Below are 22,940 nucleotides of genomic sequence, written 5' to 3' on the forward strand. Positions count from 1 at the left end.
ATATAGAGACAGTCCCTACCCAACAGTGGGCTCACAGTCTAAAAGCCAAGCCCTGAGAATAGGGACAAACTATCCCAGTTGGCTTGGGAGAGCAAGCCTGGGAAGGCGGGTGGGCCAGGGTGGGGTCAGTCCCGATGCCAGTGACCCCCGGCCCCTTCCCTAGACCCATTTCCTTCCTGGCAGTGGTAAGGAGGACCCAGTCTTCTCCAGGGGGGCTGCAGCCCCCTACCACTCCTTCCTCGGGGCCCGTCTCGGGCTCGGGAGTCTCTCTGGAGCCGGAGCCCAAGTCCTTGGCCGGCCCTTGGTAAGAGAAGCCCCAACTCAAATTCCCCACGACCTTTCCCAAACGGCTTCGGTTCTCAGCAACCTGATCCCCCCCCGGGATGGGAAAAAGTGGGAGAATTCTGGAGAAACTAGAGCCTGGAAGGGGGCCCGCATGGTGTTGATGGACTCTCATTATACGCTTTCTTTCCCGACCCTGGGGACTAGCAGGCATTCCGTCCAGGGAGCCGGGCTACCAGCCTCTATTCCCTGCCCCTGACGTTAGCTCCTGGTGGGATTGGTGGGATCGGGGGGCCCACCCCTCCTCGCAGCACCTCCATTTCCCACTCCGGGCTCGGAGCTCTCTGGAGAGGGGCCTCAGGCAGCTGTCGTGTTCCTCGCCGGGCTCTTTAAGCGAGGCGGAGCTGGCAGAGCCAACGAGAGTGGTGGAATGCAGCCGGGCCCCGGGGGAGAGAAACGGACCAGTTAGCTGCTGGGCTGTGGTTAAGTCATTTATTGATTTTATTTCTAAAACCCACATAGCACCACTTCGCCTCTTCCAAAGCTTCAAAGAGCTAATTAACCACCCTGGGAGTCCACCGGGGGGGAAACCAAGGCAGGAGGAGGAGCAGCGAGAGACCCGAGGACACGTTTCGGTCTCCCCCGCCCCCGGCTGGGATGAAACTGGACCCACTCCCCGCTTGCCGACTTAAATATGCCCCGGCCTTATTTAGGAATTGGGCTTCGGCAAGTCAGGCTAACCCGTTCTTTGCGGGCAATGATTGTTACCTTCTAATTGTATTGGACTCTCCTAAGCACTTAGTACAGCACACTGCACACAAGCACTTGCAGGGAAAAAGATAACAGCAAAGGAAGGGACATAGCCTTAAAGAATCTCCCAGGGACAGCGCAGCCAAGCAACAGCAAAGCGGGGTAAACAGCTCTCTGGGTGCCAGCGGGAGGGCAATGGTCCCCCCGCACCCAGCTGCCTCGGTTTCCCTCGGAGAGCAGCCACATCGCCCTGCTGCACGAGCCGGGTGTTACTAAACAAGCGTCAAGGCGCTTAAGGAACTTAGAGATGCTAAGCGCGCAACAAGGAGCACTGGGCAGAGGTTCATTCGTCCCTCACTCCTTCCCTTCCTCGCCCCCCGCTGAGGCGCTGGCGGGCTGGAAGTCACCACTGTAGGGAGAGAAAGCCACTTGGCGGTTTTAATTTTAGCTGTTCTGTGCGTGACGGGCGGGATTAGCAGGGCTGACCTTTAATGCTGCTGTCTCCCTGGGCCCCAGCGCCTCTGTCAGGCGGCTGCCCACCGAAATAAATCCCTAACGGGGGTGATCAAAGCTGAGGTGCTGCCCCAGGGAAGGCCCTGAAAAGGGCAGAGGCCGGCGGGGTGAAGCGGAAAGGGGGCGGGATGGGAGCGGGGCCCAGAGCCCGGAAGGCCGGGCCCGTCCCGTGCTTTAACCAAAAACTAGAGCGGCGGGGGAGGACATCAGATGGCACTGCCCAGACCCTCAATGGGTTCTACAACTTGACAGCCACTGTCCCCTGCCAAGGGGGGAGCCGAAGGAGGGGGTGAGTCCCGGGCCAGGACTGAGGCAGCGAAGATGAAGGGGGAGGGGAGGAGGAAGAAAAAAGAAGAAAAAGAAACCAGACCCAGAAAACCACACTGCTGCTTTATTCAATGGAACATCCCCCTTTTAATGCAGTGCTTAAATCATACGCCCCTCCCTCCCCCCCCCCCGAAAAAAAAGCCAAGAGGAATTTTTGCAGATAAAACGGCGAGGAGAGTGCATTTTTACACATTATTGTCAACGTAATCACTTCATGAAGGAGAGGGGGGAGAGAAGAAGGGGAGCAGGAGCCCCTTCCCACACCACAAAACATTCAGACATTTGGGGAGGAAGAAAATAAAATTAAAGAGGAACCGGCAAGGCGAGGAGCAAACGGATCCCCAAGGCAGCCGGCGCCGAGCGGACACGCACCCCCTCCCCCAGCCCCGACATCCCTTGGACCGGACGGCTTGCCCGATCTGTTTGCTCCTCTCCCCGCCGGAGAGAGCGGGGGGAATGTGAAGGTGGAGGGGAAGGAAGAGGGGAGCGGAAGGGGATCTAATTGCAGCAGAAGGCCGGGGACAGCGTCTCCTTGGACGGAGTCTGAGAAGAGGAGGAGAAAAGGAAGTGAGGAGGAGGAGGAGGAGGAGGAAGGGGGAGAAAAAAATCAATAAAAATTTCACGATATGGAGCCAGCGTGTTCCGATTCCGTCCACAAAAATAAGTCAGGCCGCTTTGCCGAACCATCCAGTCCACCAAGGGCGTTGCTGGGGCTGTCTGCCCGGGAGGGTCACCAGTGGGCGCGGAAAGTCCTCACTCGCATGGCGCGGGCCACCGCCGCGGGGACGGATCCTGGCGGCCCCGTTGGAGGGGAAGGGGGGAGGCGGGTGAGGAGAGAGAGAAGACAAAGAAGAGACTCGATGCTACGGGGTGCCAGGAGAGCCCCAAAGCGAGCTGGCGCCCCGACTCCCGCTCCCAAGCGAGTCCTCGGCCGCTCGGGGGGGGGGTGGCCCCCCCCCCGGTCTGGCACGGCCCTGCCCTGGGCGTGCGCACCCACACACAAGCGTGCACACACACACACGCGTGCGTCCCACTGTCTGGCTCCATATGGTGAGGTTCAGCGTGTGTTTTACGAGACCAGTTATATATATATATATAATATATATATCTTTTAAAAAAAAAAAAAAGACCAAAAAGCAAAAAAAAATCGAGTCTAGTTCTGTGGAGGAGGCGGTGGGGGAGCTGGAGGCATCCCGAAGGGCGGCATGCCCGCCACCCCCATGCCCATCATGGTGACAAAGTTAGAAGGGTCCATGGGAGGCGGAGGAGGAGGGGGCGGGGCATACATCATGCCGGCGGAACCAGGCGGCGGAGGCGGCGGAGGGGGGGGGGCCCCGGGCGGCAGAGGCGGCTGGACCCCGGGGGGCAGGGGCACCATAGTGGGGTTGCCTTGCATCTGAGGGGCTCCTGGAGAAGCTGCGGCAGCCGCCTGCTGCTGTTGCCATGGCGGGATGGACCCTGTGCCAGCGCTCGTGGTGGTAGTCGTCGTATCTGGGGTGGTAAAGAAGCCCAAGGTCACACGCGCGGGGGGGGCACACCGCGGCTCTCTGCGGCTGCCGGCTTGGGACCGGGAGGAACGGGCCGGGGACGCCTGCCTGCTCTGGACTCGGCATGCGGTAGGTAAATTGGTTGGTTGGTTTTGGTTCGGTTTCCTTTTTGCGGGGGCTGGGTCGAGGGGCATGGTGGGGGCGGGCGGGTGGGACGCACCCAAAGGGTGGGGTTGGGGGGGTCAGCCTAAAGGTCTCCGGGCTGAAAAGAAGCAGCCCCTGGTCACCGACGCCCCTGGAGGAGCCGCGGCCGAGATAACAGACACGAGAACCAGCCGGAGCAACCCTCCGCGCCCCCATCCTCGCCATCCAACTGCGCTACGCTCCTGGCCTGCCCTGCCCTCGCCATGCAGCTCCCCCGCGCCCGGGCGCGCCGCCGCTCCCGCTGCGATCCGGGTCCAGTTCCGGACAACCGCCGGCCCCTTCGGCGAGCTCCCCGGCAAGACTGACCGTCTCTTGCCCGGCCACACGCCCAGGGCCACCGGGGCGACCTTACCCGCTCCCGGCCCCGGAGAACTTACCGGTGACCGCTGCCTAGACTCCCAGCCCGACACTCACATGCACGCGCGCCCCCCCGCCACACACGTGAACGCCACACGCACTCGCCACACCCACACACCCATCCCGCCGACCCGCCTCAGAGCGCAAGACAGTCCACTCACTTTGCTGCCATGGCAAGGGGGTACTGGAAGCCATACTGCTGCTGGGCGGCGGGGGAGGCGGAGGCTGCTGCTGCTGCTGCCATGGGGGAAGAGGGCCAGAGGGAGGGGGCGGGGGCTGCCCACTGGGAGGCGGCGGCGGTGGCATCATGCCCATAGGCGGCGGCGGCGGCGGCATCATACCTGCAAACCGACGGCGTTTACTGAGGGCTCGCGGACCGCAGGGGTGGATCGCGCGCCTGGGAGCGTCCGGCACCCTCAGGCCGCAACCAGAGCCGGCAGGCCCGAAATGCGTGTGGGGAGGGGGTCCCGACCCCGCCAGCCCATTCGTTACCTTTTCCTTGATGCAGGCGATAGACCCCAGAGCCCACAGGCGTACTTCCCAGGTACTGATCTTGATGGAAGGAAAGGGCAGGAACTTAGCAGGACCCCTGGTCTGGCCAGGCCGGGCCGGGCCCGGCTCCCGCCCCCTTCCCCGGAGCCCCGCTCCCGCGGGCGTGGGTTCAACGGGACCACGCGCCCTCCCCTGACTGGCCCCGTGGAAGAGCTGATCCTTCCATCTCCCCGCCCGACCCAAGGATCAGCTCCCCTCCGCCAGAACGGGAGCACAGCTCCCTCCCCGCTACCCAGGTTGGGGCCCCCGGAAGGCCAAGAGCGGATGCTCACCCCAAAGGCTAGGCCGGGCCCTCCGAAAGCTGCTCCCAGCTCTCCCAGTGCCCTCGCACGACCCCCACCGCCACCTGCCCCAAATCCCCAAGGTTTCTGGTCTGACACTTACTTACCCATTGGAGGAGGGCCATGGTGCCCAGGTGGGTGGGGGCCCTGGTTCATGGGTGGGAGCGGCGGCTGCATCCAGGGGGGTGGCGGCCCGTTGGGGTTGTGCTGCATAGGGTGTCCGCCGTGCCCTCCGGTCAGGCTGGGCAGCGGGTGGGGGAAGCTGTGGGGTCCACCTCCTCCGTGCATGCCGTGGTAGGGGCGGCTCTCCGAGGGGCCCGAGTTCATCCACGGCGGGCGGCTCTGGGTGGTGGACATGAGAGACTACGTGAGGGCATTTCCCGTCGCTGCTCGGCTCGTACGCCCCGGGTGGCAACATTGCCCTCTCGGGCCGCGGGGTCGCCGCGGACGGCGAGGCAGACCTGACCCGACGGCCCGAGAGGACAATGTCGCCGGTGGATCCGAGCACCTCCCCTCCCACGCCGGGGCTCCCGTCGCCGCCAAGACGGCCGGCGAGGCAGAGCCGGGGCAGGAAACGCCGAGGGCCACTCACCGGTGGTGGCGGGTTGTTGGCGGGGGCCGCGGGCCGCGGGGCGCTGGCCAGAGGCGTGCTGGTGGGGCCAGAGGTCGAGCCCACGGAAGCCGGGACGGGAGCTTCGCCCAGCTCGGCCATGAGGGACAGGTATTCCTTATCCATCCGCGCTTTGTCCTGGGCAGACTGGGGGTCTCCCGGCCTAGGGGGGGGAGAAACAACACCCACACGCAATTTAGAAATCCCAGAAGCCGTTCGAGGAGTGAGCCCTTCTGAGGCAGGGCTCCTGGTGCACAAAGACACCCCAACGACCTCAGAAGACAGGACGGCCCTAGAGACAAACCAGATTTGGAGAAATCTGGCACCATCAGCTCCCTACTTGGCATGGGGAGGCTGGGGTGGGGAAAGAGCCGAAATCAGGAGGTCTTTGGGGGACGTGCCCAGCTCCGTTACGCCGTCCACCGGACAGCACCGCACTGACCATTCCGCCGGACGCGAGGGTCGGAGAGCCCCCGCCAGCGTCCCAAGGAGCGCATCGCAACTTGGGTCAACTTGAGAAGCCGCGTGGCTCAGTGGAAAGAGCCCGGGCTTTGGAGTCAGAGGTCATGGGTTCAAATCCCAGCTCCGCCACTTGTCAGCTGGGTGACTCTGGGCAAGTCACTTCACTTCTCTGTGCCTTAGTTACCTCATCTGTAAAATGGGGATGAAGGCTGTGAGCCCCCCGTGGGACAACCTGATCACCTTGGAACCTCCCTGGTGCTTAGAACAGTGCTTTGCACATAGTAAGCGCTTAATAAAAGCCATCATTATTATTATTGGGTCAGAGGAGGGACAATGTCCCCAGCCTCCCCGACAGCCAAAACACTGGCCCAGGTGCCCCCCGCCGGGAAGCAGCGGCCGGCAGAGCCGGCGGCTAAGGCGGTGGGATGAACGTGTTAAGAGTTAACCGCTTAAACCCTGCCGAGACCCATCAAGGCTCACTTAACTTCTCTGAGCCTCAGTTACCTCATCTGTAAAATGGGGATGAAGACCGTGAGCGCCCCCCCCCCGTGGGACCTGATCACCCTGTAACCTCCCCAGTGCTTAGAACAGTGCTTTGCACATAGTAGACATTTAATAAATGCATTATTATTCTTATCATTCTCTGGGCCTCAGCTACCTCATCTGTAAAATGGGGATGGAGACCACGAGCCCCCCATGGGACAACCTGATCACCTTGCTACCTCCCCAGCGCTTAGAACAGTGCTTTGCACATAGTAAGCGTTTAATAAATGCCATTATTATTACCATTTTCTAGGCCTCAGTTACCTCATCTGTGAAATGGGGATGAAGACCGTGAGCCCCACACCGTGGGACAACCTGATCACCTTGTAACCTCCCCAGCGCTTATAACAGTGCTTTGCATATAGTAAGCGTTTAATAAATGCCATTATTATTATTCTTATTCTCTGGGCCTCAGTTACCTCACCTGTAAAACGGGGATGGAGACCATGAGCCCCCAGTGGGACAACCTGATCACCTTGTAACCTCCCCAGCACTTAGAACAGTGCTTTGCACAGAGTAAGTGCTTAATAAATGCCATTATTATTATCCCAACAGAACGACACAAGCCACTCCTGTAGGCTTCGGATGGCAGTGGAGGCTCCCCGCCCCGCAACGGCCAATGGTCCTATGCAGCCGTAGGCCTTGCCTCCCATGATCTGCTGCCCAAAAGCCTAGCCGGTTCCTTACCGAGGCCCTCCCTCAGTGGAAAATCCAAATTCCGACGTGGAATTTCACTGGTGAGAGCGGGACGCGCCCAAGATAAAGGGACTGGGTCCAAAGGTCTACACTCTCACGCGGAGCACATAACTTGGGCGGCGACCGCTCCAAACAGGTTAAAAAGGTCAACTCTGAACGAAGCAGTGTGGCTCAGTGGAAAGAGCACAGGCTTTGGAGTCAGAGGTCATGGGTTCAAACCCTGGCTCCGCCACTTGTCAGCTGTGTGACTCTGGACAAGTCACTTAGCTTCTCTGTGCCTCAGTTGCCTCATCTGTAAACTGGGGATTAAGACTGTGAGGCCCCCCATGGGACAACCTGTTCACCTTGTAACCTCCCCAGCGCTTAGAACAGTGCTTTACACATACTAAGCACTTAAAAAATGTCATCATTATTATTATAATGCAGCCAAATTGACCGCAATCGGCAGGCCTGGCTCCCCCGCTCCTGGGGAACCAGGAGGGAATGCTGCCACGCCGTTCCCACGCCAGAACCCGGAGGGTGGGCCGAGGCCTTCCTTACCGCTGGAATTTGCAGTCCGAGGCGATGTGGCCGGCCCCTCCACACTTGGTACAAACGGTGGTGTTGGTGATGCTGCGTGTCTCCGAGCTTTGCCAGGGTCTCAAGATCCTGCCGGGAGACGGAAAGTTAATTGGGAGGCCCGGGCAGCTTCGCCGGGGTGGGGGGATGCGGGTGGAGGGGAGGGAGAGGAGGCGGGGGTCTCTCCATCCCGGCTCCGTACCTGTTGTCATCCTCCCGCAGGGTTCCGTTCAAACGGGCCAACTCCCGCAGCTGCATCTTCCGCAGGTCGTTCTGATCCTCGGGGGTCTCGATGCCTTGCTTCAGGATATTCCGGATCTGGGGAAGACGGGCAGGGGGATGAGTGACGACCATCGACCGCTTCTCCCCGGTGTGCATCCCGCAGGACACGGGGAAGCCCGGAGCCAGGCTGGGTCTGTGGGAAACCAAACCCCATCTCTGCTCCTGGCTGCCCGGCTCACCTGCTCCACCGCCTTCTTAACGTTTTCCATGGTGTTGGCGGTCACCAGGGCATGAAGGGGCTCGTCCTCCCCCGGCAGCATCTGCCCATCTTTCCGGCCAACCTTGCCTTCCTTGACCGAGCCTTTGCCTCGGATCATGATCTTGGCGTTGCATTCCTTCTCGATGTTCTTCAGGGTGTTGCCTCTGGAAAAGGGGAGAGCCCCCCACCGCAAGTCCCGAGGTGAGGAAACCCAAAAGGCAAAAGACGACAACACCCGCAGCTTCTCTGCTCACACCGGGAGGCTGGGCTGGGGCAGCCCAGCCCAGAGCGGGTGGCACTCCAGATTGGCACCGCTCAGCTAGCGGATACCATGGAGTCAAGGGGTGGGACGCCTGGTCTTTCCGGTCACTGGCTGTCCGACCCAGGGAATCAACTCCTGTGGCATATGGCTAACAGCGCATGTCACCTTTATTTACCTCGACTGGGTCATTGATAGTTTGATGTGGGCCTCCCCCTTTAAAGCAGAAGCCCCTGGAGGGCAAGGAAGACGTCACTTTGTTACTCCTCTTCCCAGGCTCCTGGTCCCGCATCACGCAGGCGCTCAAAAAATACCCTTCTTCCTGCTCGGCTCCTTATGGGCAGGGATCACGTCTACCGACTTTCGTTTAGTATTCGTGCTCTGAACACAGTAATTACTCAAGGAACACCATCGATTGATAACTTAGGCCTCCGCCCTCTACCCTCACTGCTGAAAAGGGGAGCAGTAAGCAAGGAAAAATGCCTTCGAGGCCTCTTCATCGACTGCCTGCCTAGGAGGGGACTAGGCCTCAGCAGCCAGAACAAGTTTGGCCGGTCGGGCCCCGCATTCCGGGGCGCTCCACACCTAAGTCCCAGGCTCCCGGTCGCTTACCTGGGCCCAATCAGCAGTCCCACGAAGTTGATCTCGGGGTACTCGTCCTGGGGGATCATCACCTTATCGCTCACCCGGGTGGCCGGAGGTCTGCGGGGATAACAGAGGGTCCGTTGGAGGCATCCCGAAACCCCCACCGGCCCTCGGCGCCTCTCGCCGGCAGCCCGGAAGTCCCGAGCAGCCCCGTGGCGATTAATTCCCGGTTCGGGAAGGAGGAGAGGATGCACCGACCCGAGTACCCACGGACCCCTGCCCCTTCCCGAGAAGACCAGCCGGCCCCCGCCCATTTACTTGTAGTCGGCAGGCGGCTTGAAATCAGGATTGAGCGCAACCATCTCCGTGATGAGATTGTGCCGTTCCTCCTCCAGCTTCTTGCGGGTCCGGAACTCGCGGGTGTTCAGCCGCTTCCCCTCGCTATTGTAAATGGGCTCGGGGGAAGGGGACCTGTGGGGAACAAAACGGCGTTACGCCTCCAACCCGGGCCCCCCCGTTGCCAGATGACAATACGACCCCCCCGACCCCGCCCCAGCCCCTCCTGCCCCTCACACCCTAGTGCGACCCTGCGGAGGCACGCCCCGTCCCTTTGAGATCCAGGGGGTTCGGAGTTGGGGGGGGCAGGAAAGAGCAATGGGCTCCGTTCACCGTTTGGGGTGGGGGCAAAGTGGATTTGTGACTACAAAGGACCAGAGGGGAAAAGTGATCTTTGCCCATAACGAGAAGGGAACGGCAGTTCGGACGGCCGTGACCAAAGCGGTTTTCGGCCTGCAGTTTTCTTTGCGTGTGCTTTATCGGGTGGTGAGGCATTATCGGGCAGTGGGGCTTTAAGATTTCCCCCCCTCCCTCCCCGCCGTTTATTTCTTAAGAAGTTAGTTCGACCTGCCCCAAACTTTCCAACTCTGTGAGCTAGTGAAGCCCAAAGCTTGGACAGGTAATTGCTCTCAGTGAGAGACTCTCCACCCTCACCCCGCAGGAACTACGGAGAGAACAGTGCCTGAACCCTGAAAACAGAGGAAGCACCGAACTCTTTTAATCCGATGCGACCGGGACTCGGGGTGGCCGCCGCAACGGACAGAGACGGTTCAAGGCTTCCGTGGTGCTCTCGGGCAGTTTTCAGATTTAGAGGCTGGGGAGTCTGGTTAGAGCAAAATGAGAAAGTGGTAGGGCGGCTTCGGGGAGGGGCTGCAGATGTACTTTTCTGGTCCAACCCCTGCCTACAGTCTGGACCTCGCAAGTGGTAAGGGAGAATCCACCTTTCTCCACCACAGTTTTACATGTCCCACAAGGCAGATTCTCCTTATGTTTTCTGAGGGGGCGGGGGGGGAGAGGGTTTGGCAGGGAATGTCGCTACAAATAAAAAAAAAATAGCAATGATAAAAAGGTCAGTTTACCACAGCTGGCTTTGCGGTAACAAAAAAAAAAATAATAAGAGAGAAGTTACACCCTTAGAATTTTGATTAAGGTTATAAAAAGGACCACAGCTTGACATTCTGAATCAAAATTTAGTAGCAGCTGCAAGAAGGGAAGAGACCGTGTGGATCAGGTTATCCCAAAAACATCCTGAAGAGAGTCAAGGCTCCTACCCCGCTCCCACCCCCGCCTTGGCGGAGAAAAACCTTGCCTAGCTGGAGAGCAAGGACTCATAGCGGCTGCTCCCGCTGTCTCCGCGGCCTAAAGGGAACCGGGTCGCGCCACATGTTACACACACGACGGAATAAAACGTCAGGTTCGTTGGTGACTAATGACGGCTAAGTGGCACCGCCGACTCTAGCACCTGGATCAACGGTTAGCACAATCCAATAGCCGTTCACAGTGCGAAGACTCTCCCCGGGCGGACTAACCGACTTCAAAACATTTAAGCTACAGAAGGCTTAAAAGACATCTTAAACCGTGCAGGTTAAGGCAACGTCGAAAGGGCGGAAAGTGGCTGGATTTCAAGGTGAAACTTTCGTGAAGAGGCTCGTCTCTTCGGGCCCCGGCCGTGCCACCACACCGATAAGGGATCGGGGACTCGGCAGGGCGGAGAGGAGGAACTCCGATTTGGCTGGGGTTTGTGCCCCCGCACGGGCTTGACGTTTAAAGGAGCCCACGGCCCTGGCCAATCTCCCGCCCACACCTGGGTCTGGCAGGACTGACTCGAGCACGTCAAAATTAAGGTTTCCAGGTCTTTCGCCAAGCTGGTCACTGAAAAGCCTCACCGCCTCACCTGGGCCCCCCAGTCATTTTGGAACCTCTTCCTGTTTCGGAAACGTGAAAAGCAGAAACTAACGCTCTAGCCGTTCAGATTGGCCCGTGTTTCCTTTTCCTTCCCCCACCTCGGATAAAGCAGCGGATGAGAATACACTAAATGCTAAGCCCATTTCCTCTGGGGAGCAAGGGGGTTATAAATTCACAGTGTGGAGAATGGTTTGATAACCTGTAAACACGTGGTTAGAGGGGGAAGGGGTGGGGGGAGAGGGAAGGGAAAGCCAAAAAGGCACTATACCGTTGTGGTCTGTAACCCAGGAGGCTCAACCCTTCCAAAAGCCCCAACCCCACCCTCCAGCCAAAGCACTGCAAGTGAAAAATTAATGAAATTCCATGTGATAAGTAAAACTAAAGGGTCAAGGTGGAGAATTAAGGACGTTAATTTGCTTCGTGGCAGAGGGCAGCAGAAAGATGCATAAGTGAGTGGCTTCTGCAGCCATTACATCACCTTCCTGATTTAATGCACCATTAATTGGGTAACAAAAGCCAAAAATAAATGAGAGAGACACAAAACGCCAGTTTTAAAAGCAAAAGGTTTTCGGTTATCTGCATGCTCTGACAGAGATTCCCAGGGAAAAAGGCGGGCTTACTGCCCGTCGAGGAGGCAACCAGATTCTGCTGTTCAAGGATCAACGAGCCAATAAAACCCCTGTTAAAAAAGTGATGCCCTCTCGGGGCACCTTGTGAACTTTCCACGTCAAGAGACTGAAGCTGAAAGAACAATGTGATCACAGCCATTTGAGGACCTCGCCCCCTTTCCCTTACTAACTGTAAAAATGAATAAGTAAAAAAAAAAAAAAAAAAAGAAAAAGAAAATTAAAAAAAAAAACCCGGGGCCACCCTCCATCCCAAAAATACAGGTGACACACCCCTGCCCCTCCCTCGGGGGCATCGGTCAAGGCGGTAATAGTAACGGGCAGAGAAGGTCTGTTAGAAAGCTCGTCTGCTTTTTCAAAAGCCTCTAGACCGTGAGCAGGAATCAGCGGATCGAAGTGGGTTTCCAGTCCGCTCAAACTCAACGAGACACCCCCAAAATGGAAAAAAAAAAAATAATTAAAAAGCTGAAATCCCGCCACAGGTAACCCTGGGCTCCTGGCCACAGCAGATTCTGCGAAGGCAGCTTTTTAACTGGCCACCTGACTTGCCCTCCCGGGGGGCAAGCCTCCGAAACCCACCGGGTGGAAACCGGGCGGGGTCCCTCTCAGGGCTGAAACGTTTCCCTGCCACGTGGTTTGATTTTGCTAGAAATTAAGTTTCATTAAAAGGCCGCCCCAACTCTAGCCTGCTACATGGACCCAGAATATTGAAATCGGTAGCTCCCCAGACCCCTGTTGCCCCCCTCAAGCCCCCAGCCCTCCGCCCCGCCCCTCCCTCCACCCCAGCCCTAAACACAGCATATTGAAGGCGTCATATTAGGATTTCAATGAACTGACACATTATGATACCACCAAAAAACGTATTGAGAAAAAGGTAAAAGTGTTACTGTCAGCTGGTTAAAACTGTTTCCCAACCTGTCCTCAGGGTTAGGGGGGATGCCCAGGTCTCCTGTGCGTAGTTTGCGAGTCAGGTCTTCTATCTGCAGTTGCACTGGAAGAAACCAGGTTAGGAAAGAAAAAAAGGATGGAAAAAAGACAATGTTACCAAAAAACATCTCAAATCTCATCATCAAAGCATGAAGAACTCGGAGACTTTGAAAGGGACGACTGATCGGGGTGGGGGGGTGGGGGAAAACGAGCCAAACCGAGAAAAACCTCCAACCACCTACCGCCATCATCTACTGCGGCGGGGCTGCGTCCATTACCATCTAGAGCTACTTTTCACTTCAGAGATGCTCGTCAATTAGGAAGCAAACAAAAACAGTTGGTTGGAAGATGGGTTAGCGATTTTTTAAAAAGTTAATAGAATAAAAATAAAAGGCTGTCCGACCGCTACGGCCACCATCAGAGCAGCTCGTGGTGGAGCGGGGGCTGGGGGGTGGGGGGTCAACGGCCCAGGCCCCGGGCCAGTTCGGCCTTCCACAGCAGAGCCTCGGCGGACAGCCCCGATCCCCCCGTCCTCCCTCAATCAGCCTTCTCTCCTGGCAAGAGGTTTTTTGGCTCCCTACAATAAATGAGTGACAGCCTCCAGGCCGAGGTCCAGTTAACACGTGACACGATTATAACTGCAGAAGCGGCACCGGTTGAGCAGAGAACTCTGGCTTTTTCGCGGGATCCCGCTACTGGGGCACGTTCATCGCCCCGGAAATATCCTCCTTCGGCAAGTGAGACACTTTATGCAGCTAACACCTTCTGACCCGTAAGTTTGCGTGCCCCCCTCATTTCAGGCCTCCGGACCCACGCTAGACGTGGGCCCCCGATACCTGCCGCTGCTATTATTCGAGTGTTAGATTACAGGCGATGAACGGAAATAAACCAGTAGCCACAGAGACGTAGGGACCGGTTTGGGGACCGCTGCGGTATCGCGGGAATTGCGAGCGACACCCGGTTCTCGACATTTGAGGCTGTATGGGAAGAAGGAAAGGGAGGGATTCGTTTAGGAGATTAAGTGTAACGTAAAAAATGTTTTCCCCAGTGTCCCTGTGCAACGAATTTGGCTTCTTTCTAGAGCCAGGTAGAAAGAGCGAGGAGGCATAAAACCCGTCGGGGAAAGGGTGCGTTGGTAACCACTGGGTGCCCTTGGCTGCTTCTTACCTTGGCACCCACTGAAGAGCGTGGGCCAGGAGCACCTAACCGAGGGCAGTGGCTTACTGGGACGGCGGCTAAGCCCGTCCGGTGAGATTCTGCACAGGGCCGGGTTCGAACTACTCCCGAGGCTCCTGACCGCTTTGGAAACCAGGACCTGAAGTTGGTCTGAAGCGGTTGAGAGACGTAACCGGCCTAACGGCATCAAAGGGACACGATCTCCCTCATCCCTCTCATCCCTCGGCCTTCTGGATAAAGCCCAACACGCTAATGACTTTAATGCAATTCCCTCCCCGCTGGTTGTTTTGTGTCTCACTCTCTGTGGCTTTTGGTTTGCTGAGAGATACTCTGGGCTGCCCTTTGACTCTGCTTTGATTGCTGCTGTAAATAACTTGGGGCTTTGTCCTTTTAACAAGCAGCCGTGGGGTGGGGAGGAGGAGACTTGGTTATTTTTTTTTTCCTTTCTCCCAACTCCGGGGTCTCCTTCCTTAACAGTCCACTACTGCCCAACTCTCCGCTACAGGGCAACTTTCCCAAGGTGAGCGAGTCGACTCTGGGGGCCTGGACCCAGGAGGGCCTGGAGACGCTTTGCAGAAGGGACCCAGACAGACCACTTCAGTGCCTTAAAAGTGCCAGTGGTTTCGCAAATGTAGGAAGCAAGAGAGTAACACCATCGCACCCACTCTTGAAGAGGCTTTTAGGCTGGTTTTTCTTAGGTTCCCCACCAGTCTCCATTTTAAAGGCGGTCTCCTTGGTTAGTGGGAAATAAATTTAGCGCTCCATCTTTTGGTAATCGCTTGCACGTGTTGGCAGATGAAGGCAAAGTCTGGCTAAAACCTTTTCTAGTGGAAAAAAATATGAAAAGGATAGAACTGGTAAATTTAAGGTTAATTGGAACTCCTGTGTGGTGCAAGTTATTCCCGACACCCAGAAGTCTTCACTGTTAAAATTCAGTGTCCGCATAGGGAGTATTAAAAAAAAAATATATATATATATATATATATGTTTATTTTTTCACCCCACCTCAAAGCAGTTTCCCTTTCCCCGCAGAGTTCATGAGCAAATATAAGAGCCTCCTTAAAGATGCTCTCCAGAGACCAAACCAGAACAGATACTGAAGGAAAAAGCCTCAAACCATCTTTGACGTTACTTGGGTAGTGGGGAAAACTTGTTATCCTTTGTACCAAACAGGCATTTTCTTTACCACCTTTAGACACTCCAATCGAGCTGCTCATACGTTTTTTTTTGGGGGGAGGGGAGATAAATCTAAACCTTAGAACCTATATGAAGTAAAGATCGAGAGACCACATTTGAAGGAGGGGGTAGGTGGGGAGGAAAATGACACTTGAGGCGTATAAAGACATTGCTGTGGAAAGGTACTTGCTTTACAGAGAGACACCTGCAATGTTCTCCATTGAAGACATTTCCACTGAGACACGAGACATTCACCTCGATACTTTATATTCAGATGTTTTGAGACTATTAGAGAAGCTGTTTGAAGGGGAAGGGGAGAGGTGGGACACTAAGCTGGCCTCAGAGTGGATTCCCTGCACCTTCCTGGCACCCAAAAAGAACATTGCTCTGTCGTGAATAAACCAGGACCAAGAGCCGCCAATACAGGACCCAATTTCATGATAAGGACATTACACCTGACAATATCTCTAGTCTTTAAAAATGGGAAAAAAAAAATTAAAAACGATTAAACGTCAGTTCTGACACCTCAAAACATTTCGACAGCTGGAAATGGTTCTCCTGGGAAACAGTGGCTGACGGATCGGACCCCACGTGCAGATGCAGAACGTGTATTTACCTATGTAGGCTCTCTCCTGCTCCCGGGTAAGTCCTGGGGGTATCACGGTAGGCATGCCTGGAATCACCGTCTTCTGTTCCATGGTGTCCTGATTCCAGCGGCTCCTCTTCCGCTTCTTACTCGGGAAGTCTAGGGCCAAAGCGATCCATTAGCCTTCAACCTGGCACTAGCAAAGCTGGCAGCCATCAAACTCAGAAGACGGAACCCATTGACCAGCCTGGTTCACGGCAGCCGTGGCTTGTCCCCGAGTGGGGCTCAGGGGGAGACAGTGACTCCAGGCTTAAATTGGCAAGGAAGGAACAGGGATGCTTCACAGGGACACACGTTAACCACAAACCGATTTTAAGTAGGGTTTACCGAGGATTGTCAGGTCAATTACTATTGCTACTAACCGAATGGATACAGTTTAACACAACTTTAATACAGAGAACGCGCCCCCCAAGAACAATGAAGTTTGAAGCATTTTACTCCAGAAGTCAACCAGGTGAAAATGATTTCAGAATACATTGGCTACAACGCTCTAACAAAGTTTGTGGCACCTTGGCTTGCTCCCAGGACACAATCTTAAAATGCCGAAGTGGGGCTGGGGTGGGTTTTTTTTTTTTTTAAAGAAATTACAGAGGAAGTTTATTCAGCAAATGACAGATTACAATCTCCCAATCGTCCCAGCTCCCAATCTCCCACCCAGAGCGCTGTACACATGGCAGAGAAGCTCGAGGGTCCCCTCACAAATACCCACGCACAGCCTGGGGAAGAAAACGCCGCGTTTTCCCCCGAGTGTCCTGGTCCTTTATAGAACTGACCCCATCCACCAGCTCCCAAATGCAACGGCTTCCAAACCAAAGGCTCCCAACAAAATCCTTGGTCCTCTCTCGATCGCTTTGTCCGCGGCCCGTAGTTTAGCGAGAGAGCACAAAGGATTTTTCTGGGCCCGTCAACCTGGGGAGGTAGATCTTGAACCATTCAAGAACGCCCAAATTTCCTCCCACGTCTAAGAAGACGTGGCGTTTCACTTTTAACTGCCAGGTGGCCACTGTGCACGTCGGCTCTTACGAGAAACTCTGGGGGTGTCGTCGGAGGACACAAAAGTGACCTAAAAATATAGTGTGAAGTGTCCTGCAGTAGTTCCTTCCTCCCACCACCCCCTCCAAGTCAGAAGTTTCCTAGGCTTCCTGTCCCAGGCCCAAGCGCTGCTTTCCTCCCTGGAGGAGGCCCATCGGGGGCTCGGCCGCCTTCCAGCCCTTGGGGAAATAATAATAACGACGGTGGTATTTGTTAAGCGCTTACTACGTGCCAAGCACTGTTCTAAACGCTGGAGTAGATACAAGATAATCTGGTTGCCCCATGGGGGGCTCACAGTCTTCACCTCCCATTTAACAGATAACTGAGGCCCAGAGAAGAAGGGATTGTCTCTATCGCTGAGTTGGACTTTCCAAGCGCTTAGTACAGTGCTCTGCACCCAGTAAGTGCTCAATCAATATGATTGATTGAATGAATGAAAGCCATCGGGGATTCCCGGGAGGACTTGGGGGCGGGAAGCAGGAAGCACTATATTCTCAAGGAGCAGGAGACATCCTCATTATTATTATTATTATCGTTACTATTACTGCATTTGTTAAACGCTTACTAAGTGCAGAGCACTGTTCTACGCGCTAGGGAGGATACAAGGTGATCAGATTGTCCCCCGTGGGGCCCCAGTCTTCACCCCCATTTTCCAGATGAGGTCACTGAGGCCCAAAGAATAATAATAATAATAATGGTATTTGTTAAGCGCTTACTATGTGCAAGGCACTGTTCTAAGCGCTGGGGAGGTTACAAGGTGATCAGATTGTCCCACGGGGGGGCTCACAGTCTTCATCCCCACTTTACAGATGAGGTCACTGAGGCCCAGGGAATATTAATAATAATAATGATGGTATTTGTTAAGCGCTTAATATGTGCAAAGCACTGTTCTAAGCACAGGGGAGGTTACAAGGCGATCAGTTTGTCCCATGGGGGGCTCACAGTTTTCATCCCCATTTTCCAAATGAGGTCACTGAGGCCCACAGAATAATAATAGTAATAATAATAATAGCATTTATTAAGCGCTTACTATGTGCAAAGCACTATTCTAAGTGCTGGGGAGGTTACAAAGGGATCAGGTTGTCCCACGGGGGGCTCCCAGTTTTCACCCCCATTTTCCAAATGAGGTCACTGAGGCCCACAGAATAATAATAATAATGGCATTTATTAAGCACTATGTGCAAAGCCCTGTTCTAAGTGCTGGGGAGGTTACAAGGGGATCAGGTTGTCCCACGGGGGACTGCCAGTCTCCACCCCCATTTTCCAAATGAGGTCACTGAGGCCCACAGAATAATTATAATGGCATTTATTAAGCACCTACTATGTGCAAAGCACTGCTCTAAGCACTGGGGAGGTCACAAGGGGATCAGGTTGTCCCACCGGGGGCTCCCAGTCTTCACCCCCATTTTCCAAATGAGGTCACTGAGGCCCACAGAATAATAACAATGGCATTTATTAAGCGCTTACTAGGTGCAAAACACTGTTCTACGTGCTGGGGAGGTTACTAAGGGATCAGGTTTTCCCACGGGGGGCTCCCAGTTTTCACCCCCATTTTCCAAATGAGGTCACTGAGGCCCACAGAATAATAATAATGGCATTTATTAAGCGCTTACTAGGTGCAAAGCACTGTTCTAAGCGCTGGGGAGGTTACCAGGGGATCTGGTTTTCCCACAGGGGGCTCACAGTTTTCACCCCCATTTTCCAAATGAGGTCAGAGGCCCACAGAATAATAATAATAATAATAATAATAATGATGGCATTTATTAAGTGCTTACTATGTGCAAAGCACTGTTCCAAACGCTGGGGAGGTTACAAGGGGATCAGGTTGTCCCACGGGGGGCTCCCAGTTTTCACCCCCATTTTCCAAATGAGGTCACTGAGGCCCACAGAATAATAATAATAATAATAGCATTTATAAAACACTATGTGCAAAGCCCTGTTCTAAGCGCTGGGGAGGTTACAAGGGGATCAGGTTGTCCCACGGGGGGGCTCCCAGTCTCCACCCCCATTTTCCAGATGAGGTCACTGAGGCCCAGAGAAGCATTTTACTTGTACCTATTTATTCTATTTTGCTAATATTTTGTTTTCCGTCTCCCCCTTCTAGACTGTGAGCTCACTGTTGGGTAGGGACCGTCTCTAGATGTTGCCAACTTGTACTTCCGAAGCGCTTAGTCCAGTGCTCTGCACACAGTAAGCGCTCAATACGACTGAATGAATGAATGTTGCCAACTTGTACCTCCCAAGCGCTTAGTCCAGTGCTCTGCACACAGTAAGCACTCCATAAATACGACTGAATGACAGGAGGTGGGGAGGGGATTCGAACCCACGACCCACCCCGTCCCCGTCCCCCCACGCACGGGGCGCTTTCTCTCCCCGGCAGGGGGCGCTCAGCAGCCACATCCCGCGGGCGCTCAGCAAGTAGTAGTAGTAGCAGCAGCAGCAGCAGCAGCAGCAGCAGGGGCGGCGCCCCCCCCCCCCACGCACGCACGCGCAGTTTCAACGGCGCGCACGCGCACAACGCCCCCCCTCCTCGGCGGGGCGCGCCTGCGCAGCAGCGGCTCCCAGACTGATCCCGCGGGACGCGCGTGCGCAGCCCCCCTTCCCCCCCCCCCCCACCAACGGCGCGCGCCGCACTCATTCATTCATTCATCCAATCGTATTTATTGAGCGCTTACGGTGTGTGCAGAGCACTGGACTAAGCGATTGGGAAGTACAAGTTGACAACATCTAGAGACAGTCCCTACCCAACAGTGGGCTCACAGTCTAACAGATTAGAACATATAAACCAAATAAAATAAATGTACATGTAAAATAGAGTAATAAATATGTGCACATATAGACTAAGCACTGGGCTGGATACAAGCAAATCGGGTTGGACAGAATCCTCGCGGCCCTGACCCCTCCTCATCACCTCCTCCAGGAGGCCTTCCTCTCCCCCTCCCCCCTGCCTTACCTCCTTCCTTTCCCCACAGCACCTGTATACATGTATAGATGTTTGTATGCATTCATTTCTCCATTTATTTTACTTGTATTCATCTATTCTACTTACTTTACTTTGTTAATATGTTTTGTTGTCTGTCGCCCCCTTCTAGACTGTGAGCCCGCTGCTGGGTAGGGACCGTCTCTAGAGGGAATGCCCTCCCTCCGCACATCCGCCAAGCTCTCTTCCTCCCTCCAAGGCCCTACTGAGAGCTCACCTCCTCCAGGAGGGCTTCCCACACTGAGCCCCCTCCTTCCTCCCTCCCTTACCTCCTTCCCCTCCTCACAGCACCTGTATATGTTTGTACGTATTTATTACCCTATTTATTTTATTTGTACGTATTTATCCTAATTATTTTATCTTGTTAATAGGTTTGGTTCTCCGTCTCCCCCTTCTAGACTGTGAGCCCGCTGTTGGGTAGGGGCCGTCTCTATGTGTTGCCAACTTGGACTTCCCAAGCGCTTAGTCCAGCGCTCTGCACACAGTAAGCGCTCAATAAATACGATTGACTGATTGATTTATTCTATTTGTACATATTTATCCTAATTATTTTATTTTCTTAATACGGTTTGTTCTCCATCTCCCCCTTCTAGACTGTGAGCCCGCTGTTGGGTCGGGACCGTCTCTCTATGTTGCCGACTCGGACTTCCCAAGCGCTCAGTCCAGCGCTCTGCACACAATAAGCGCTCAATAAATACGACTGACTGATTGATTGATTTTATTTGTACATATTTATCCTACTTATTTTGCTAATATGCTTTGTTCCCCGTCTCCCCCTTCCAGACTGTGAGCCCGCTGTTGGGTGGGGGCCGCCTCTCTACGTTGCCGACTTGGACTTCCCAAGCGCTCAATCAATACGATTGACTGACTGACCGATTTACTTTATACGTACATATTTATTCTAATTATTTTCTTAATACGTTTTGTTCTCCGTCTCCCCCTTCTAGACTGCGAGCCCGCTGTTGGGTCGGGGCCGCCTCTCTACGTTGCCGCCTCGGACTTCCCAAGCGCTCGGTCCAGCGCTCTGCACCCAGTAAGCGCTCAATCGACACGATTGCCTATTTTATTTGCACACATTTACCCTAATTATTTTATTTTCTTAATACGTTTTGCTCTCCATCTCCCCCTTCTAGACTGTGAGCCCGCTGTTGGGTGGGAAACGTCCCTCTACGTTGCCAACTTGGACTTCCCAGGCACTTAGCACGGCGCTCTGCACCCAGTAAGCGCTCAATCAACACGATTGAGTGAATGAATGAATGAACGTTGCCGACTGGGACTTCCCAAGCGCTTAGGCCGGTAAGCGCTCAATAAAGAAGATCGACTCGCCGCCGCCGCTCCCTCTCGCGCATGCGCGCACGCGCGCGCCCCCCTGCGCTCAATCAAGACGGTCGAGTGAATGAACGAACGAACGTTGCCGACTTGGGACTTCCCAAGCGCTTAGGACGGTAAGCGCTCGCCGCTCCCTCTCGCGCATGCGCACGCACGCGCGCGCCCCCCCCCTGCGCTCAATCAAGACGGTCGAGTGAATGAACGAACGAACGTTGCCGACTTGGACTTCCCAAGCGCTTAGGGCGGTAAGCGCTCAATAAAGACGATCGACTCGCCGCCGCCGCCGCCGCTCCCTCTCGCGCATGCGCGCACGCACGCGCGCGCCCCCCTGCGCTCAATCAATACGATTGAGTGAATGAATGAACGAACGTTGCCGACTGGGACTTCCCAAGCGCTTAGGGCGGTAAGCGCTCAATAAAGACGATCGACTCGCCGCCGCCGCTCTCGCGCATGCGCGCGCGCACGCGCACGCGCGCGCCCCCCTGCCGCGTGCAGCCGCCGCCGCGCGCCGCCTGTGCCCGACTCACCTCCTCCCCCGCCGGCCGGGCCCGGCTGCTGATCCTGGAGCGGCTGCGGCTGGGGCGGCGGCGGTTGAGGCTGAGGCGGCGACAGGTGCTGGAACAGCGGCGGCGGCTGAGGCGGCGGCGGAGGAGGAGGAGGAGGCGGCGGCGGAGGAGGAGGAGGCGGCGGCGGAGGGGGCGGCGGCGGCGGCTGCTGCTGCTGCTGCTGTTGCTGAGGATACGAGGACCCCGGGGGCGGCTGCTGCGGAGGGGGCGGCGGCGGCGGCGGAGGAGGAGGCGGCGGAGGCGGCGGCGGCGGCAGGGCCGCGAACGGGAAGGCCGCAGACAGGGGTCCCATCAGCGGGGGTGGCGGAGGCCCGGGGACCAAAAGCCCGGGCCCTGGCGGCGGCGGAGGCGGCGGCGGCAGCGGCGGCTCGAAGCCCCGCTTGGGCCCGGGGGGGGGAAGCCCCGGAGGGGCCGCGGCCGGCGGGTGCATCTTACCCAGCGGCGTGGCGTTCGCTCCGGTCGCCATGGCGCCCCCGGGGACCGGCACCGGCGGCTCCGCTTCTCCTCGGCAACGGCTTCACCGTCTTCGGCCTTCCGGAGCGCGCGCGCGCGCGAGACACCCCCTTCCTCCCGGCGACGGCGCGAGACGCACAAAGAGGCGGGGGGGGCGCGCGCGCGCGCGCGGCGCGGACGACGGCGGCGCCGCCCATTGGCCCGGGCGCGGGGGGGCGGGGCCTCGCCGGCGGCCGCCGATTGGCGGGGCCGGGGGGCGAGCCGTGATTGGCCGGGGCTGCCGGAGGGGGCAAGGAAATGGCGGCCTGTTGCGGGGAGGGGGGGGCGGTAGGAAGTGGGGCAGCGCGCGCTCCGCTTAATACAGCGCGAGGCGGGATGCCGGACCCCCCCACGGGCTGGGGGGGGCGCTCTGCAACGGCCGGGAGGGGCGGCTCCTCATTGGCTACGGGGGCGGTGACGTAAGCCGCGCTGCCAAGGGATTGGCTGGCGGGGCCTGCTTCCTTCCCGTCCGCCGCTTCTCCCCCGCCCGCCGGAGAATAAACGTTTGTGATTGGACGGCGCTCAGGCGCCAGGAAGCCTGGACTCGAGGAAGAAGCGAGTGCGCCTGCGCGCAGCTCTCTCTCTCTCTCTCTCTCTCTCTCTCTCTCTCTCTCTCTCTCTCTCTCTCTCTCTCTCTCTCTCTCTCTCTCTCTCTCTCTCTCTCTCTCTCTCTCTCTCTCTCTCTCTCTCTCTCATTAAGCGCTATCAATCAATCAGTCGTATTTATTGAGCACCTACTGTGTGCAGAGCACTGTACTAAGCGCTTGGGAAGTCCAAGTTGGCGACATCTAGAGACAGTCCC

The 22,940-nt window shown here is 56.3% G+C and overlaps 1 protein-coding gene across 10 annotated transcripts; it reads right to left on the reverse strand.

The window, feature by feature from the left end:
• Positions 1–1,914: 1,914 nt before the first annotated feature.
• SF1 (splicing factor 1) lies at positions 1,915–22,214 on the reverse strand. Of its 10 annotated transcripts, none has more exons than XM_038764690.1 (14): positions 22,082–22,214; positions 15,710–15,838; positions 12,730–12,805; positions 9,266–9,418; positions 8,975–9,064; positions 8,084–8,267; positions 7,825–7,940; positions 7,605–7,712; positions 5,346–5,526; positions 4,861–5,116; positions 4,413–4,472; positions 4,082–4,261; positions 3,159–3,363; positions 1,915–2,664 (listed from the first exon to the last, which is right to left on the reverse strand). In XM_038764690.1, exons 1-14 carry the CDS (start codon positions 22,110–22,112, stop codon positions 2,538–2,540), a joined length of 1,896 nt encoding a protein of 631 aa, XP_038620618.1. In that variant the 5' UTR covers positions 22,113–22,214; the 3' UTR covers positions 1,915–2,537. The 10 variants fall into 10 exon arrangements, with proteins under 10 accessions (XP_038620618.1, XP_038620614.1, XP_038620621.1 ...); XM_038764686.1 differs by having other exon boundaries at positions 21,608–22,214; XM_038764693.1 differs by lacking the exon at positions 3,159–3,363 and having other exon boundaries at positions 4,413–4,467.
• Positions 22,215–22,940: the final 726 nt, after the last annotated feature.

The sequence above is a fragment of the Tachyglossus aculeatus genome, chromosome 22 (assembly GCF_015852505.1).
Source record: "Tachyglossus aculeatus isolate mTacAcu1 chromosome 22, mTacAcu1.pri, whole genome shotgun sequence".
Lineage (NCBI taxonomy): Eukaryota > Metazoa > Chordata > Mammalia > Monotremata > Tachyglossidae > Tachyglossus > Tachyglossus aculeatus.

Excerpts from the sequence above, each read along its gene's own strand:
- SF1 (XM_038764685.1), bottom strand. The coding sequence starts at position 22,112 with ATGGCGACCGGAGCGAACGCCACGCCGCTGGGTAAGATGCACCCGCCG. Across the intron at positions 15,839-21,607 it reads CCCGGCCGGCGGGGGAGGAG|ACTTCCCGAGTAAGAAGCGG; the intron begins GTGAGTCGGGCA and ends CTTTGGCCCTAG. Across the intron at positions 7,713-7,824 it reads CTGCGGGAGGATGACAACAG|GATCTTGAGACCCTGGCAAA; the intron begins GTACGGAGCCGG and ends GTCTCCCGGCAG.